The sequence below is a fragment of the Moschus berezovskii genome, chromosome 8 (assembly GCF_049115385.1).
Source record: "Moschus berezovskii isolate FMDL1 chromosome 8, NW_MosBer_1.0, whole genome shotgun sequence".
NCBI classification, from domain to species: Eukaryota; Metazoa; Chordata; class Mammalia; order Artiodactyla; family Moschidae; genus Moschus; species Moschus berezovskii.
The window spans coordinates 29,698,090-29,713,296 of record NC_142467.1 but is presented as its reverse complement, the minus strand read 5'-3'; the positions used below and the strand labels follow the sequence as shown (position 1 = coordinate 29,713,296).

General features: G+C 40.4%; 1 protein-coding gene across 4 annotated transcripts in view; it reads left to right on the top strand.

Moving 5' to 3' along the window:
* The window catches only part of RASGRF2 (Ras protein specific guanine nucleotide releasing factor 2), a 266,695-nt gene extending 252,382 nt beyond the window's left edge, over window positions 1-14,313 (top strand). For all 4 annotated transcript variants that reach the window (XM_055428673.2, XM_088838504.1, XM_055428675.2 and 1 more), the window contains 4 exons: window positions 3,875-3,954; window positions 5,517-5,634; window positions 6,196-6,264; window positions 9,275-14,313. In XM_055428673.2, the coding sequence (XP_055284648.1) occupies window positions 3,875-3,954; window positions 5,517-5,634; window positions 6,196-6,264; window positions 9,275-9,367 (360 nt within the window). In that variant the 3' untranslated portion in view covers window positions 9,368-14,313. The remainder of the gene's footprint in view (window positions 1-3,874; window positions 3,955-5,516; window positions 5,635-6,195; window positions 6,265-9,274) is intronic.
* The last annotated feature ends 894 nt before the right edge of the window (window positions 14,314-15,207 follow it).

Genomic DNA, 15,207 nt, shown 5'->3' with positions numbered 1-15,207 from the left:
GATCCCTGGTGGGTAGGCTAACTCTTCTTTACTATTAATAAATAACTCATTTGACCCTCTCAAAGGTTAATTTTCTAGGCTCCTCTGTGTTCTGTGGGTACCAGAGGCTAGGAGTGTCTTGCCAGGGCCTCTCTGCATATCCTTCTTCCACAGACCACTATGCCCACCTCATTGTGGCCGCCTAGAGTTGGGGAGCAGCATCTTCAGGGTGCCCACCTCCAGGGTTTCAGGCAGGAAGAAGAACATATATTCTGTGACATTTCCTCAAAACTATCTGGTTTCTGTTGCTCCTTCTGAGAGTTCAAGCCCCTCTCAGAGACACTACTTCTTACTCTATTCTATCTTCTTTTCTCTCTCCAAGCCTTTTAAATTCCTCCCTGTGTAGCAGGAAACCAAGCCTAAGCCATATCTTTTATACCCTTCCCCACCATTCCTTAATAAAAATGGAGTGCTTTGAGAATCCCAAATTTGGCCCCTAGAACTAGCAAACTCTTCTATGAAAAAAGCCTGGACCTTGCAAATAATATCCATAGCTTTTATAAAAACTGTTTTAAAAAAATTTTAATGTTGAGATCTTTGTAGGTTCATCTGCAATTGTAAGAAATAGTAGAAATCCCCTCCACCCTCCACCCAGGTTCCCCCAGTGGTTACATCTTGTAATAGACAGTATCACAACCACAAAATTAACCATTGGTACCATCCACCAGCCTTATTCAGACTGCATCTGCTCCACCTGTGCTCGTGTGTGTGTGTATGTGTGTGTTTAGTTTTATGTGCCTTTATTATAGGGGTAAATTCACTACAGTGAACTCCGGGAGTTGGTGATGGACAGGGAGGCCTGGTGTGCTGTGATTCATGGAGTCGCGGAGAGTCGGACACGACTGAGCGACTGAACTGAAGATGTTGAACAGTTCTTTCACCAGGACACCTCCTGCCACCCTTTTATAGCCACAACCACCTTCCTCCCTCTCGCTCCCTAACTCCTGGCAACCACAGATCTGTTTTCCATCTCTATAATTTTGTCATTTCAAAAATGTTATATAAATGGAATCATAGAGTATATGACATTTTGCGATTGCCTTTTTTTTTTATTCAGTATAATTCCTTTGTGATCTGTTCAAGTTGTTGCACATATCACTACTTAGTTCCTTATTTGGTTTAACCTTTCACCCCTTGAAGAATATCTGGGTTGTTTTTAGTTTTAGCTATTACAAATGGAGCTGCTATGAATATTCATGTATAGGTTTTGTGTGACTATAACGTTTCATTTCTCTGGGATAAATGCCATAGAGTGCAGTAGCTAGATCATATGGTAATTGTGCATTAAGTTTCATAAGAAACTTCCAGACTTTTTTCTAGAGAGGTTGTACCATTTTACGTTCCTCTCAAGAAGGTACGAATGAACCAGTTTCTCTATATTCTTGTCAGCACTTGGTGCTGTCACTATTTTTAATTTTAGCCATTTTGATATTTCATCATTGTTTTAATTTGCATTTCCTAATAGCTAATAATGGTAAACATCTTTTCATGTGCTTGTTTGCATCTTCAGCAAAATGTCCGTTCATGTCTTCAGATCAGTTTTTAATTAGGTTCTTTGGGTTTTTTTTATCTTTGAGATTTGAGTTCTTTCTAGACTACTCTCACTTTATTCTTCTCTTTCAAAATTTTAGCTACCCTAGATGCTGTGACCTTCATATACATTTTAGAATAAAAACTGTGTCTTAAAACTTTACTGAGGTTTCCATTGGAATTCCATTAAATCAGTCAATTTGGGGAGAATTGACATCTTTACTATACTGACTCTTCCAGTCCATAAACACAGTATTTCTCACTACTCTTTAGATTTTCTTTGAATTCTTAAATCAACATTTTGAAATCTTCAACAGATAAGTCCTGTATATGTTTCATTAGATTTATGCCTGAATATTTCATTTTCATTGGAGATATTTTAAATGTAATTGTGGTTTTAACTTGGGTTTCCATGTATTCATTGTTAGTATATACAAATGTAATTGATTTTCCTCTGTTTTTATATCTGTAATGTTGCTGAACTATTAGTCCTTGGGACTTTTCTATGGATTCCATGGGATTTTCTACATAGGCAGTTATGTCAGTTGTTTATTTCCAATTTATATGCCTTTTATTTCCTTTTCTTGCCTTCTCGCTCTGGCTAGACTTTCCAATGCTATGTTGAATATGATAGTAAGAAAGAACATTCTTTCGTGTTCTCAACCTTGGGGTGAAATCTTTCAGTTTTTCACCGTTAAGGACAATGTTAACTGTAAGTTTTTTTTAAATGCTTTTTTATAAAGTTGAGGAAGCTACCCTCTCTTCCTAGTTTTTGAGAGATTTTATGATAAATGGGTATTGGGATACTATTTTTTAAATAGACTTCAAACAGCTATAACAGAATCCAAAACCTGGACACTGATGCCTTTGTCACGGCTGGGTTTTGCCTCCCTCCAGGACAGCGGTTGCCTCAGCCACTGGGCACTGCATGCGCAGAGCCTGTTATCCTGTTATACTTGCCACACGCCATCAGGGTCAGCAGGTCACTCCTCTGCCTGTTCTTTTCTGCATTGTTTCTTTTTCCTTTGAAGTTGGCACCTTGTTGTATCTTCTTTAGGCCTTCACCGTGGTTAGCTAAGCAATCTTCATGTCTTTGGCAGGGCACAGGGTTAGGAATAGCTGAACTGACTATGGAATAGACATGATGAGGTTAATGTTGAAACTATTCTTTAAAATTTGAATCTGTTACCTGTAGAGACATTACATTGAATTTACCGTTTCAGTCACATATGTAGACCACTCAGAGCAGCTTTCTTGTGGATCCTGGGCTGTCCTCAAGGACCCAGTGCTTCAGACCTGTCATAGGCAGGGCCTGGTCGCAGACATGCCCTGCTTCGGGCACTTTTGTTAATATCGCCAGCTGTGCGGCTGTCTCTTCTGCAGAACTGAGTCTAGTCTGGGAGACATCCAAAAGGCCTGGTGGAGTGTGTTCCCTGAAGCCCACCAGAGTTGGTCTGTGGCTGTAAGACAGTTATTTCTGCAGCTTCTTTGAGGGAAGGCCAGCCGGGGACCAGGCAGGAGGCCTGGCCAATCCCCCAACCCTCCACCCCTGTTCAAGCCATGCTGGCTGTCTTTTCCCAGAGCCCTCAGGAACCAGGATGGGAAGGTAGCCCTTGGAGTCACTCTGGAAGCTCTCATGGTGCCTTGCAGCTCCTCTCTAGACTGAGACAGAGTTGTCTGAGGAGCCTCGCCCTCAGCTTCATTCCAGATGCTTCTCCCAGCCAAGCTGCCTGGATGTAGGTAATACCGGGAGTGAGTCTTTATCTCCAAGGGTCACCCTACCATTCTCCATTTCTCTAGAAGAAACTCTATACCAATGTCATCAGCAACTTTATTTCTTGGTAAATATTAATTATTCTTTTCTAATAAATTGATGAAGATGAACGCAAAGGACTTGGACTAGAGGGCATTGCTCAGTCCGCAGCCAAGCGATATATGTGCTTGGATGACTTGGAAATTAACAGTCAGAAAGATTCATCATGAAAACCCCTTGACACAGGACCTCTCTTTAAGATCCCCTATTTGGTATGTTCTTTTCAGGTCTTTAAGTTCTAAGTTTCCTGTGCATTACAATTTTTCTTTTCTATACATTTTCTCTCTTTTAAATGTATTAAAAAATGAGTTGGTATTGTCACATGTTCTTTTTTAACAAATGAAATTTAAGTCCATCTCCATACTTTGAAAATCATATCATGTCATCGTACCTGCCACTGTAGAAGAGAATTGAGCAACTTTCGGTAACTCACCACCTTATCAAACCATAGGGGTATTTTCATGACATACTAAGTTATTTGTTTCCTTCTAGACAAAAGCTCTAATGGACAAGCTTCAGAAGACTGTTTCGTCTGAAGGAAGATTTAAAAATCTCAGAGAAACCCTTAAAAAGTATGTCTATTTTGTTAAATTGTTCATAATTCAGAAGTATATTTATATAATTTTTATAGTATACAAATAGTGGCCTAGGGCTTCCCTGGTGGCTCAGAGGTTAACGCGTCTGCCTCCAATGCGGGAGACCCGGGTTCGATCCCTGGGTCGGGAAGATCCCCTGGAGAAGAAAATGGTAACCCACTCCAGTATTCTTACCTGGAGAATCCCATGGATGGAGAAGCCTGGTAGGCTACAGTCCACGGGGTCGCAAAGAGTTGGACACGACTGAGCGACTGAACAGAACAGAACAGAACAGAACAGAATAGTGGCCTACCTCATACTTTGCTTTGAAAAGAAAACCAAATGGGAGACAACTTCCATCATCAGGTGTTTTTCTGATTTTCCTTTTCATTTAGAATACCATGCATATAGTAAGTGTCTTATGGATATGTTCATGGTATGCAGAGCATTCCAAATAAGAAGAAAATGTCACCACAGTAAATCTTACTATATGTTACTGTAAAAAGTTTATTTGGTATTTCCTAATCTAAATACAGTGATTTCCTGTGATTCTTTATTTGAATATTCCAGTCCCTGTTGCTTTTGTTTTTTTATTTTTGGCTTTTTATTGCTGGATCATTTTGTTGTTCTTCAGACACACAGAGAGAGAGAGGGAGGGAGGGAGAACAGAGTACATTCTCTGCAGTTTGTTTTTTTATGACCTGCCACATGGACTTCACTTACTCTGGAAGATTTTGTCCTGTGATGCCATGACTGAAAGAAAGACTTAAAGTAACAACAACGATAGTATAAGAACTACTTACTGAAGACTGAATGAATGATAGACTCTGTGCTAAGTGCTTGATGTGTTTTATTTAAGCCTCATAGAAAACTAGAGATAAAAGTTTCACTGTCTCCATTTTACAGATGAGGAAATTGCAGTTCAGAGAGTTTGCCTACCACCACTTAGTAAGTAGTCAAGTGGGGACTCAAACTCAGTCCCCCTGGATTAAAGGGCTGTATTCTCAACCTCTAGACTCTGAGAATGCACCTTCCAAACAAAGAAGGTCTCACTGTAGCGTGCAGGTGTGATATTAAGTCTCTCCCTTCTAAAACATTTAAATACTAGCTAAAACAGGAAACAAGTTTTACAAGTTCTAATCACATTGATTTTTCCACACACTTCTTCAAGGCTGAATGTTTGCACTTTGATGAGGTGAGGGCATGGGGTTTTCCTACATACTTTTACACCTCTAACGATGTGGCCATTTGACGAGCACTGCAGGCAAATGCTCCAAGCAAGTCCCATTAGCAAATTTTTATATTTGTCTATAAGACATCCTGTTGTTCGAAGTACCATTGTCTCAAACACATAGTAAAGCATGAGCTGTAATTTTGTATTATACTCTATTGTAAGACATAATTAAACCTCTGCATATCATGAGCATGCTTCTGAACATGGAATTCAAAGATGTTTTCTCTTCAGGACGGGAGCAGCACAGCTGCTTCCTGTTGAAACTGGGGAGGTAGGTGGACACCTGTGTGAATGAACTTGCGAACAGTGCCTCTTGGTCTTTCAGCTGTAACCCCCCTGCTGTTCCTTATCTGGGGATGTACCTGACAGACCTGGCGTTTATTGAAGAAGGAACACCAAACTTTACTGAGGAAGGCCTCGTCAATTTCTCCAAGATGAGAATGGTGGGTGCAAGTTTCATGTAACCAGCCTGTCTCAGTGACCTCAGTGGCTTATAGAGAAGAGGCGATGTCATGGAAGAGTGACCATTTGCTTTTTCATCTTGACCTTTTTATCTGACACTGGGTCTGATACCTAATGTTGGCTGATTCAGGAGATTTTCGCAGTCCTCTTTCAGCTAGCTGGCAGTCTAGACAAAGAGGGTGGGGTCTTTGATGACTTTCTGACACTGAGCCGTGATAGATGCTGAAGGCTTCTTATTGGACAGCTGGGTTCTGAGCACTTAGCAGCAAGGAGCCCATGGACACTAGCGCCCCATGCTTGCCACCTGAGGATACCCCGTGCCAGCTGTTTCCCTGATTGGGAATTCAGTATCTTCTTGCTGTTCGGGTTTCTTGTGGCTCATTGAAGGCAAAGAAAGCCCTAGGGCTAGGTCATGATGGAGCAGGGCTCCAGATACCTCATTGGATGGAGTAAGGGACTGACTGCTCTGGGTCAGGCTCCCAGAAAACTGCGCTATGACACCGGGCAGTGCTTATGCTTTGCTTCTGTCGTTTCTCCATCAGATATCACACATCATCAGAGAGATACGCCAGTTCCAGCAGACTTCCTATCGAATCGATCATCAGCCAAAGGTAATCTTATATGGTTGTCAGGGAATTTAAAGAAGAAAAAAGTGGAAGTTAATTGGAAACAGCAGTAGAGTAGATCGAACTGAACTGACTGAGATCAATAATACCAAAAGCTAACTCAAAGAAAAGACCAAAAAGACAGACAAACCTTTGGTAACTCTGATTAAGAAAAACAAGAAAGAAAGCAAAAAGAATATCAATTCTTTATCAAATTCTACCTATTTTATATCCAGTATTTCTTGTGAAGCTGTCCACACCATCACCACCACCCCTGGTCCAAGAGCTACCAATATACTTGGTGTACTGAATGGAAATCCATTCTACAAATTTACAGCCAAATAGGACTCTCTGAAACATGCAGTGGGAGTTGTTTGCCCCTTGCATAAAGTATTTTATTGGCTTATCTTTGCTATGGAAAGAAAAAATGTTTGATACATCCTAGCAATCTTGCATTATGTGGTCCCCACTCATCTTTCAAGATTCATCTCATGTCTTTATGGCCACCTTCTCCCCATCCCAACAATAGCTGATGTTTATCACCTTCTTCTTTCTTCCTTCTCTTTCTTTCCTTTCCTCTTTTCTTCCTTTTTTTTTCATTTTGTGATAGATGTTATTTTTTAGAATCATTTTAGATTTACAGAAAAATTGAAATGGTAAGATAGAAGATTCCCATTTAACACACAGTTCATCATCCCTGTTATTTCATGGAACTTGACATACATATTGTGAAACTCATAAGGAAGCTTTGATAGGCAAAAAAAAAAAAAAATGATAAGAACTTTTTGAAAAATAAGAAAGTAAGGGAGAGCCTTCCCTACCAGATACAGACAGCAACCCTGCAGTGGATAGAAGAGGACTGTCTTGGCAGAGGAATACAGACTCAGAGGAGCAAGATAAAGTGCACATGCAGATTTTGTCTATATGAACATTTAATATGGGATAAAGGAGACATTTAAAGAAAGTGACAGAAAGAAACTGACCACTGTGCAAATGAAATAGGGATTTTGGCTCTCCATCTTATACTATTCAAAGAATAGAGTCCAGATGAATTCACTACCTTGTTATAAAGGGAAACATTGTATTATTTAAATGAAATAATATAGGACAAAATATTCATGATCTTTGGATTTGAAAGACCTTCTTAAACACAGAACATGAAAGCTATGAAAGATGAGATTGATAAAGTTTGCTGAATCAAAATCTAAAACTTCTATTTGACAAAGGGCAATTGTTTAAAAAGAGTACAAGTAGTAGACTAGGAGACAATGTTTGTAACATAAAAAACAAAGATACAGAATAAAATTATTCCTATAAATTTTAAAAGTATTCCTATAAATCTATAAGAAAAATCAACTCAATATTGACAAAGCTATAAACGGGTGATTCACAGAAAAAGAAACAAAATTGTCCAATAGATATTTGGAGAATGCTCGACTTCATTAATAAGTAAAATACAAATTGCAGAGCATCATTATCAGCTATCAGATAGACACATGTTTAAAATATTGTTAACAGCAAACATTAGTTAGGATATGGGATAACAGATTCTCTCATGTACTAGAGGCACAACAGTTTTGGAGGTTATTTTGTATATTTTTTTTTTAATTAAAAATTGATATACCAAGTAACCAGAATTCTCGTACATTACCGGTGAGAGTAACATGGTACAACCTCTTTGGAAAAGTGTGTCCTTTGGAGGTTTCTGAAAATGTTAAATATGCATATTTAACTTAAATACCTTATGACCCAGGTATTTATCCAAGGGGGAAGTGAAAACATGCTCGCAAAAAGTCTCACATAAAATGTTTATAGCATTTCTTAATAATAGCCAAAAATTGGCAACAGCCCAGGTGTCCATAAATAGATGAAGGGATAGACAAATTGTGGTGTGTCTATACAGTGGACCCACTACTCAGCAGCAGAAGATGACAACCAGTGACACACACCCCAACAAAGAGGAATCTCAGCACATTATGCGGAGTAAGAGAAACCAGACATGGAAGAGCACATACTGTGTGATTCCACTTAGGTGAAGGTCTACAGCAGACAGAGCTAACACATGGCGATAGAAAGCAGAGCCGTGGTTGCTTCTGGCAGTAGGTTGATTGGGAAGCTGCATGAGGGAACTTTCTCAGGTGATGAAATTATTCTCTAGCATGCTACATATGTAGCTTGGTTGTTATTGTTTAGTCACTAAATTGTGTCCAATTCTTTGCAACCTCGTGGACTATAGCCCTCCAGGCTCCTCCGTCCATGGGATTTCCCAAGGAAAAATACTGGAGTGGGTTGCTATTTCCTTCTCCAGATATATAAGTTACATGGGTATTTACTTTTGTCAAAGCTAATCAAAGTATTAATTTTACTTATATCTGCTATATCTTGGTAAAAATAAAGAGATACTTTTATGGAGGTAACCCCTGTTCTAACATGTTCATTTCCGTGTCCTTTCATTTCGTTTCTGGTGTGGAACCATTCACGTGTGAGGTCTAGGGAGTGTGCTAGCAAGGACTTCACTGTAACTTTGTGTCATAGTGAAATATTGACGGCAACCCATCAATATAAGATCATTAAGTAAACTCTGATATGTCACACTCATAATACAGCATGGCAGTGAGAGCTCTTTGTATGACAGGAGGAGCACTCCACAACTTCTAGTCTGATGAAAGCAGAATAAAATATACCCTTGTGATACCACGTATTAGAGGAAAAATGATTTCTGTAAGTACCTGGTAATGTCTGGAAAGATACTGAAAAATATCTGGGAGAATACAAGCCAATTGATAACAGTGGTGCTTCTTGAGGGCAGTGCCTAGGGCAGGGAGTTAAGAGGGGAATGGAGATTTTTTTTTTAATATATATACAGTTAGAATATATTCCTAATGTTTTTTAGTTACATAAAGTATTTCAGTGCTTGGAAGAAAATGTTGAATTGTGTCAGGCTCCATTCAGAAAATGTACATCTCGTGTTGTGAAGGAACTCAAAGCAGCGATATATCCCCTCTTTCTTCTCCAGGTCACTCAGTACTTGCTTGACAAAGCCCTCATCATAGATGAAGATACGCTGTATGAGCTGTCACTAAAAATTGAACCTCGGCTCCCTGCTTGACGATCCGACCTTGCCCCGTGTCCGTGGAATTTTCATGGAAAGCAGAGCGGACAGAACTGTGCATGCCGTGCCTCCCGCAGTGCTGAGAGGACAGGGAGATGGAGACAAAGCCAGTCTCCTTTGTTCCCCAAAGATGACAGAGCCAAACCAGAATTCTGTCTCCAGCCAGGGAAGCCCAGCTGGTTGGGATCAAGGACAGATGCTTCAGACTTGGGTGGGAAGCTGAAGAGAGTGGTGTTTGGTAAAGCTGAGGGCACATTTGCATGAGGGAGTATAAACTGGGAGGTGCTGGTAGCCATTTTAATGAAGCAGGTAAGAAGGGGAATTTCAAATTCTGCCCCGTGTTCTGTTAAGAACTCAGGGACAAAGGTCCATGGAAAAGGCTTGTGATGTTTCGCTGGCACTTAACTGGCCTGGGGCACCTCCCAGTTTTCTCCTAGGATTTAACTGCTTCTCTTACATTTCCTTTGTTACAGGCTTCCAGAAGAGCCGAGGCTGTCTCTGTAGGGATGGGCCGACACATAAGCAATTTCAGTCCTCAGCATGTGCATGGTTCTCAGTGCATCATAAATATTTATATTGGAGGAATGGCATGTTCTGAAACTGCTCTTTCAGTCTTTAGGCAACAGGACAGGAAAGACATGTTGAAAATCAAATGGATTTGTATGTAACATTTCCATAATTTAAAACTCAATAGCTGTGCCCCCAAAGAGTCCAGCCACGTGGGGGATTTCTTCCTGAGGCTGTGCAGTTCAGGAAGTCGATGCCATTGGAGAGGCGAGTGCAGGCTTTGTGAAAAGATGCCCACGCGCCTCACGAACAAAACTGTGGAATACAACAGAAGGCCACCGAGGGGAAGAGTGGGTTTCAGCGCTAAGTGAAAAGATATACTTAAAAACCATCTCTGCGCCTGTCTGTGCTTGTTTTCATTCCCCCCACCCCCTTGGTTATGTGGGAATCTGTTCTGATTTACACAGACCATGTTTAGGCTCACTGTGAACATTACTTGTAGTTTTTTAAAGTTGTCTAGTGCAGAGGCCCCCAACCTTTCTGGCACCAGGGACTGGTTTCATGGAAGACAATTTTTCCACAGACTGGGGCGGGGGGAGGGGAGTTGGTTTCAGAATGATTACATGCATTACATTTATTGTGCACTTTATTTCTGTGTTATTACATCAGCCCCACCAAAGATCATCAGGCCTTGGACCCTGGAGGCTGGGGACCCCTGATTTAGTGGGATTTTCTTTTTCAAACCCACCCTTCCATGTGCTATTAGTAGACAGTTCTTCTCTAGTCATCTTTGTTTTTAAATTTTGAGACATTTCTGAGTGAAAATATTGTTAAGTATATGGGAAATGGGCCCAACCACTCATGAGCTCTTGTGTCAGAAAACCAAATGCAGGGGTTCGTCCTCCTACCCTAGGCTGGGAAAGTGACTGTGATTTCCCCAGGATTGTTGGTTGTTGAATAGGGCTATCTCATGTTCTCATGTTTACCTCCCTCTTCTCTTCTCAGGGAGACCTCTGCTTTCAAAGAAGAGAAAAGATATTGTTATTGTTACCTGAACCTATTGCATCTGGCATTATTTCTTAGAGGCATGAGGCATATTAATGCTGACATTGAAAAAAATTGATCTGTTTGGCTGCTTTCTCTCTTTGCACTTTAATTATGTTGTTAGAACTGACAGCTGACTAATAAATTCAACTTGCTGGCTCATAAGACCCAGCGGAATTGATAATGTCCCACAGAGGTGAAGAATGTACATTTTTCCTGCATGGTAAGGGCCATCTCTGTACATAACTATATAGTGAAATATCAAGTAAGTAAGAGAAAATATTTATAATATTTGAAGACCATTCCAAAAATATTTTCAATAGCTCATATTAGCTAACAGGATAGCACTAAACTCAAGGAGGGTGACTTATGGATGCTTAATTTTTCGTTTTAAGCAACTTTAAGTTGCTTGTTTTTTTTCTTTAGTTTCAAATAAAAAGTTGATGCATCTTGATGCATGATAAGAAGCATGAGTTCTTTGGATCCTAACGATGCATAACTTATCATTTATTTCTCAGTGTTCAGAAACAAAGTTTGAACTAATATATGTCAGTTGCACCAAGCACCTCAAAGTCTTGCAAAAGAATAAGAAAGTAAAGGTTAACTTTCTTGGTGCAAAGACACAGTTTTGAAAGTGAACTAAAACCAGGACAGATCAGTGAAAAGACCACACAGATAGCAGTTTCAGGCAGAACAACACGTGGAAATGTTGATATATCAGTCTCCAGAGGCTTCCAGAAGGGAGGATGTGGTTCTGTGGGCACTGTTCCTGGAAGTTTGGACCCTTAATTCTCTGACCCAGTGGTTCCAGAGGCACTGCAGCCGTTCTTATTAGAGAAAAATAGAAACTAGAGGAATTTCCAAATGCTCCTTCCCTTTTGGTATACAGGTTTTCCTCAGCTAGTGAGAAAGCCGGCAGGCCTATTTCCTGCAGCATGTTGGAAGAGCGCCCCCTAGCGGTCAACTGTGGGCACTGTCCGTCGTCTCTGCTGACCTCTAAGTATTTTTTTTGCGAGTTACACACCTCCCCTACTTCCTAGAGTCTGAAGCCTTTCCACCTCCAAGGGAGTTGCTTTTGGTGATCTGCACTATATCTGGGCCAGCTGGGAGAGGAAAGCGCATTTTTAAAAAGCTCAATTTGGTCACATTTAAAAGCCCCAAGAGCAATTTGTGGTTTCCTTTTGATTCTTTAAAGCACCCATCCTCTTCTGCCTTGCAAGCTCTGTGTGACAGTTGGAATGAGCGCTCCTGGCTAGGTCTGCTTATATTCCATTACACGAGACCTATTTCTATGAGTAGATGGGATGTCAGGCTCTAACAGCCAAATAGGGAACACTTGTATTCTTGCAAAACAGAAGTAAAATCCAATTTCATGCTTTCAGATGAATACTCACATTCTGTACAGTCAATGAAATTATCTTGGGGGTTTTAGGGGATGCCTTTGGTGATTAACTCAGACATCCAGTTTTGCTACAAGGACAAGTCTCTTATTTAAAGCAGTGTATTATGTGACTGATTCAGGCATGAAGTAGAATGTTGTCAATTTTCCTTAGTGTTTTTCTGAAGGAATTTAAAGAGGGAAATTCAAACCTACTGTTGCAGTATTTTCAAGTGACTCTCACACCAAGTCCATATTACTGTTAATTAAATTTCAGTACAGATGTTGAATAACTTGGCAAAGAAAACTCCATGACGTTCCAGTTTGGAGTGTGTGTGATAATGGACCCACACCTCTTTTTCTCACGGTGTTGTAACAGACAGGACCTCGGGTCAGCAATGATTGGACCGTTTTCAAATTCTTAACTGAAAAGAGTAATGCAATAGGGGGGTTGTTCCCAATAGAATTAAATTTTATTTTAAAATAAAGGATTTAATTTAGCTGTTCTTCTCAAAGGTTGATCTTATTCCCCCTGGAAGGGGAAATAAAAAAACTTTCCCTTCATTTTAAACCATAAGATTTTTTTAAAACCAGCCTGTGAAGTTTATTCTTTTTTCTACTATTGAAATGGTATAAAAGATAATATTTATGGCTAAACAATAGAGCTATGCTAATGTCCACAGCCAGAAGGAATAAGTGAATAAGATTCATTTTCACTTCAGAAAGACAACAGATTGTAGCTTTAAATAGTGACTTGATTACTGACACCACTATGTGAATCCTGGTAATAAGACTTGAATCAGTGAAATCTAATCAAAGTGTCTTTTCTTGGTATCTGTTAGTGATTTAAAATTAAGGCAGGGAGGAACTAAAGTAGAAAACAACCATCTTGTTGTAGGTATAAATACATGAAAGATCAGAAAATTATTCATCTTGGCTACCATACCACACGATGTTAACATCAGGGTTGATTTGATTGTACTTGATTGCATTTGCTCAAGAAAAATAATAGTTCTACTAAATGATGTTGAACCACTGTCTTGTTACACCACCATTAATTTTTCTCTGGAAAGGCAGTTGTGAAGGAGCACTGGACTAGGTATCGTAGCCCTAGGCTCAGATCTACTCAGCTAAAGCTGGGAAACCTTAGGCCAGTGCTGAAACCTCTCTGATCCTCAGTTTGCTCATCTGTGAAATGGAGTTAATAGTGATCCCTGTGCTGCCTACCTCACAGGACTGTCATGAGGATAAAGCGGATCCGACTGTAAAGTGCTGTCCAAATGTGAGATAATTTGATTACCATCCTCATCTCTCTTTGGCAGAGGATTTAACTGTATTTGTTTGTTATTTGTATGTGTGATGGACAAACCCATGTATTACTTGGAGAACTATATTGTTTGTGTCCATTTACTTTGCAAATCTGCTGACATCTGTGACTCCGACAGAGGGGTTTGTGCTGTGGCCTAACACTTGCCAGGTGAGGTGTGGGTTATGCCTGTATGCAAATTAAACTTTGCCTTTCTCAAATTCTCCAAAATCTTCTTAGTCTCTTCATTTGTTTGTTTCAGCATTTTTCTATATTGTCTTCATAGCTGTGGGCTCCTTCAGATATTCTTTTACTTCTTAAGTTCAGGGAGGAAAAAGTTTAGAAGAAACCATGTTGCAGGTACTAAAATATCAGAGAATTTGAAGGACCTCAGGCTTCCTAGGTGGCACTAATGGTGAAGAATCCACCTGCCCATGCAGGAGACTCAAGAGACATAGGTTCGATTCCTGCGTCAGGAAGATCCCCTGGAGGAGGAAATGGCAACTGACTCCAGGATTCTTGCTTGAAAAATTCCATGGACAGAGGAGCTTGGGCTAAAGCTTGGACAGTGGGCCAAAGTCCATGCAGTCTCAAAGAGTCAGACACAACTGAGTATGCATGCAAAGATGACATTAAAGGTCTTCTAGTCCCATTGTCTTTCCAGGGTTTACAGCTTTCCCATGCCATCACCAACCCAGGTTTGATTACCTCCAGGCACACAGAACTCATTACTCTCCAGTCAGCTGTGTTCACCCAATGGCAGCTCATGAACAGGCTGTGGAGAGAAGAGCTACTGAGGTCTGAGGCTGTGTTCCTCATCTAAAATGAAAGCCTCATATCTGCCCCTAGAATTACTGCAGTGGCTCCATGAAATAATATATGGGAAAATACTTCACTTTTGTCCAATAGATGAAGTTGTCCTAATGTGTAGACTTGAAGGAAACATGATGCAGCTGTTGAGTCCAAGAGAAAACTGAGAAAAGGGAGAGTGTGGGTCCCTTCTGTCTCACTGGCTTCCTTTTCCACTTCTGAAATGAGCAATCAACCTGGGAGGGATTTGAGAACCCAGGTTCCTTTCGTTTTGTTACTTGGCCATTCCTCATGGCGTTGACCTTGCCTGCTGGTCAGATCTGGGTCCTGTTATTAATACATCCAGGCTCTAGCCAGATTCAGGAACAGAAAAGAGGATAAGCCCACAACAGATTTCCTTTATAGCAAGTGATAGGGCACTTAAACGCGTCACTTCTGTTCCCATCCCTAGGACATGAGGTAGCCAGGTGAACACCTGGCTGCTAGGTATGGGAAGAGCTAATGAACTTTGAAGGGAATTGGTGAAGATGAGAAGGGAGTATGTGGCCTATGACAGAGATCATAATTTGAAGAATTTTCAGAAATCTGGGATTTCTGTTGAGTCATCTATGGAGGTGGTCACTTCCTCACCCCACTTTTATCATAAGTATAAGGATAAGGAGGCCCTCAAAAAAAGGGTGCCAAACATTTTTCTCAAAAATAGCCCAACTTCTCTTCTGACCTTACTAACGTAAAATTACACTGTAAAAGATGAGTTGAGGTAAGGCATGGGGTGGGTACATGCATGCATGC